Below are 2647 nucleotides of genomic sequence, written 5' to 3' on the forward strand. Positions count from 1 at the left end.
CGAATGAACAACAAGTTCTCTATCAAATAAGCCTTATTTTAAAGCGAAAAGCCGAAAGGCTGATTGTAATAGATATTGATGTTGCTGTTCAGAGGAGGCGTGACTTCGCTTTGAATAGACATCTTTATATAATACTTTATTAAAAGCAGAGAATTTTTTCTAAATAGGGTATGCTAAGAAATTATTAAAATAAAAGCGATAAATACTAATAAGCGAAAATCATGATAATTTATCGATCTTATTAGATAAGATTTAATTTTTGCCTACCCTACGTAATCTCTACCAACCACGTATATCAGTATTTCTCATTTACTCAACTAAGTAACTCGCTTTAGTGTCCTTCCACCAACTGAAAATATATCGTCTCAAGGGCATTGTACATCAAAGCTTTGGAATGAACTACCGTCCGCAAAGCCCACACACTCGCCATTGCTCAACTGGTTGCCGAACGAAACACCCGTGCCTTGTAGATTAGGCTCCGTAAAGATGATGAGGGCGCATTGCCCATCAGTCTTGATGATTTCGATCGACTTCCGGGCGCCTGGGAAGTTGTTGACGTTGCTCCCGGATTGAGTGATAAAGACATTTTCCTCAAAGCCCTGACAGCCTGGGAAGGAGAATTAGTAGCCATATAGAGAGGGAACTCTTGTGATTTTGCGTACTAGTTTGGCCAAAGGTATTGAAACTAAATGTTATGGCTGTGACTAGGAAGGGGAAGAGAGTGCTTGCAGTAAGTGCAAAGAGCTTCATGGTCGACGATTTTTTGCTGAGGATGGGTCGTTTGGATATAGGGGAAAGGCTAGTCAATGATATAGATGTAAGGAATTCGTGGATTTTTTGTTCTTCTACTTGCAAGCCGAGATGGAGTGACCTTTAATACCTCTTACAGAGAGCAGTGGGTCTTGCCGGCAAGGCATTGGTAGCCCGCATAAGCTGCCAACACTATTACCTAAATCTCACTCCAATATACTAAGAAAGCCACCCGAAAAGATCACCGTCCTAGCGTCCATGAGCCATAACGCTGCGGTTCGAATTACTAAAAAAAGCGTATAGTTACGTAGCCTAAGCGTAGACTTGTCTCAGCAATTATTCTATAGTCCAGACTTGGAATAGATCATCTACTCTTCTCCCCTTTCTTTATTAGCCTTGCGATGTACTATCGCTATGATCAACTACGATGAGTAAACTAAGACATTGCCTGGCGAAGCATATTGTAGAACGCACTGACATGATGTGACATCTCAACACCCCTAGCATAGGTAACGATGGCAGTGTCCAACAGCCAGCTAGCTGCGAGCTTCAGCCTTTATAGTTGACTGACTGCGTTAATTGGATCGCTCGTTGTCCGCTGACTGTCACGCTGTGAGCTAGCTGTCCCAATTAGGCAAGTGGTATAGCTGGCAGAGCCTTTGGTAGAGCCTCTGACCCAGTTTTGGCGCGTGCTATATTTAACCGAGAGTTTACTAATCTATAATAATTCTAGCTTAAAGCCAGGCTCCATAATTAGTTTCCCTAGCTACCAAAGCTTCTCTGCACGAAGCTCTACCAAAGGTTCTGCCAAGAGCTCTGTCAGAGGGGCTGTACGAAGCTCCCTCAAAGCTGTGTACGGAGCTTTGCCGAGACTCCGCATAGAGCTCTACCGAAACTCTACATAGAGCTCTACTGAAGCTCTGTACGGAGCTCTACCGAAGCTCTGCATGGAGCTCTACCGAAGCTCTGCACGGAGCTCTACCAAAAGCTTCAACTCACCACCAAATCTTACCACCAAGGCAGCGAGCTGCCAGCTAGCTGCAGTCTTACAACTAAGCTCGCTGGCTGCTTACGTTATCAGCCTCTTGGCAGCGACGCTGGCTCTTGGACACACTGAGTTAAGAAAGGCAGTAAGTTATTTGTAATAGGCCGAGTAGTAAATTAATAATTAGGATTGAAAGAATTACTAAAGCTAACTTTTAATTAGGCAACATTAATATATATATGGAGAGGTACTGCTAAAAATCCGCAATAAAATACCACAATGTCTATATCACTTGTCTGATTGGGACAGCTAGCTGACAGTCTGACAGTCAGCGAAAGCGAGCGATCCAATTGACGCAGTCAGTCAGCTATGAGGCTCAAGCTCGCAGCCAGACTGACTGTTGGACACACTGCTGACATCTCAGCACCTCTGGCATAGGTAACGATGGGCAGTGAGCTATTTGTGATAGGCCGAGGAGTAAGTTAATGATTAGAATAGAAGGGATTACTAAAGACGCTCTAAGGTCTAAATAGGCATAAAATAGTTGAGCTTATCTCATTACGTACCAGAAACCATGTACGACCTCCCAGGCTGAAACTACGTGGTAGTTATTTCTGGGGCTTTCGATTCTTCTGGGCCGGAATCTTACTGGAAACCCATAATGTGTGACTGGTGAGGCTGAGGTTCTGAAAACCAATTTAGGGCATTCTTATTGTGGCGCAGTCAGCCTCTAAGCAGATCATCTCCGTGTTATGTTTTCGATTACCACGATCTAGAATATCCCATGGTTAGAAGTCAAAAATATCCATTTCTCACGAACACTTCGACGTCGTGGACCGAGGGATCATGAGAGGCGTGATCCGCCATTTTGTTAGAGTCTGTCGATGACTGGTGTTGCTAGCTGTTGCGAGA

The 2647-nt window shown here is 44.0% G+C and overlaps 1 protein-coding gene across 1 annotated transcript; it reads right to left on the reverse strand.

Annotated features, from left to right (window-relative positions):
- Window positions 1-261: 261 nt before the first annotated feature.
- K441DRAFT_699420 (uncharacterized protein) lies at window positions 262-826 on the reverse strand. Its single transcript, XM_067653154.1, has 2 exons — window positions 663-826; window positions 262-607 (listed from the first exon to the last, which is right to left on the reverse strand). Exons 1-2 carry the CDS (start codon window positions 748-750, stop codon window positions 366-368), a joined length of 330 nt encoding a protein of 109 aa, XP_067499455.1. The 5' UTR covers window positions 751-826; the 3' UTR covers window positions 262-365.
- Between the last annotated feature and the right edge of the window lie 1821 nt (window positions 827-2647).

This window comes from Cenococcum geophilum (genome assembly GCF_001692895.1).
Source record: "Cenococcum geophilum 1.58 unplaced genomic scaffold K441scaffold_51, whole genome shotgun sequence".
NCBI classification, from domain to species: Eukaryota; Fungi; Ascomycota; class Dothideomycetes; order Gloniales; family Gloniaceae; genus Cenococcum; species Cenococcum geophilum.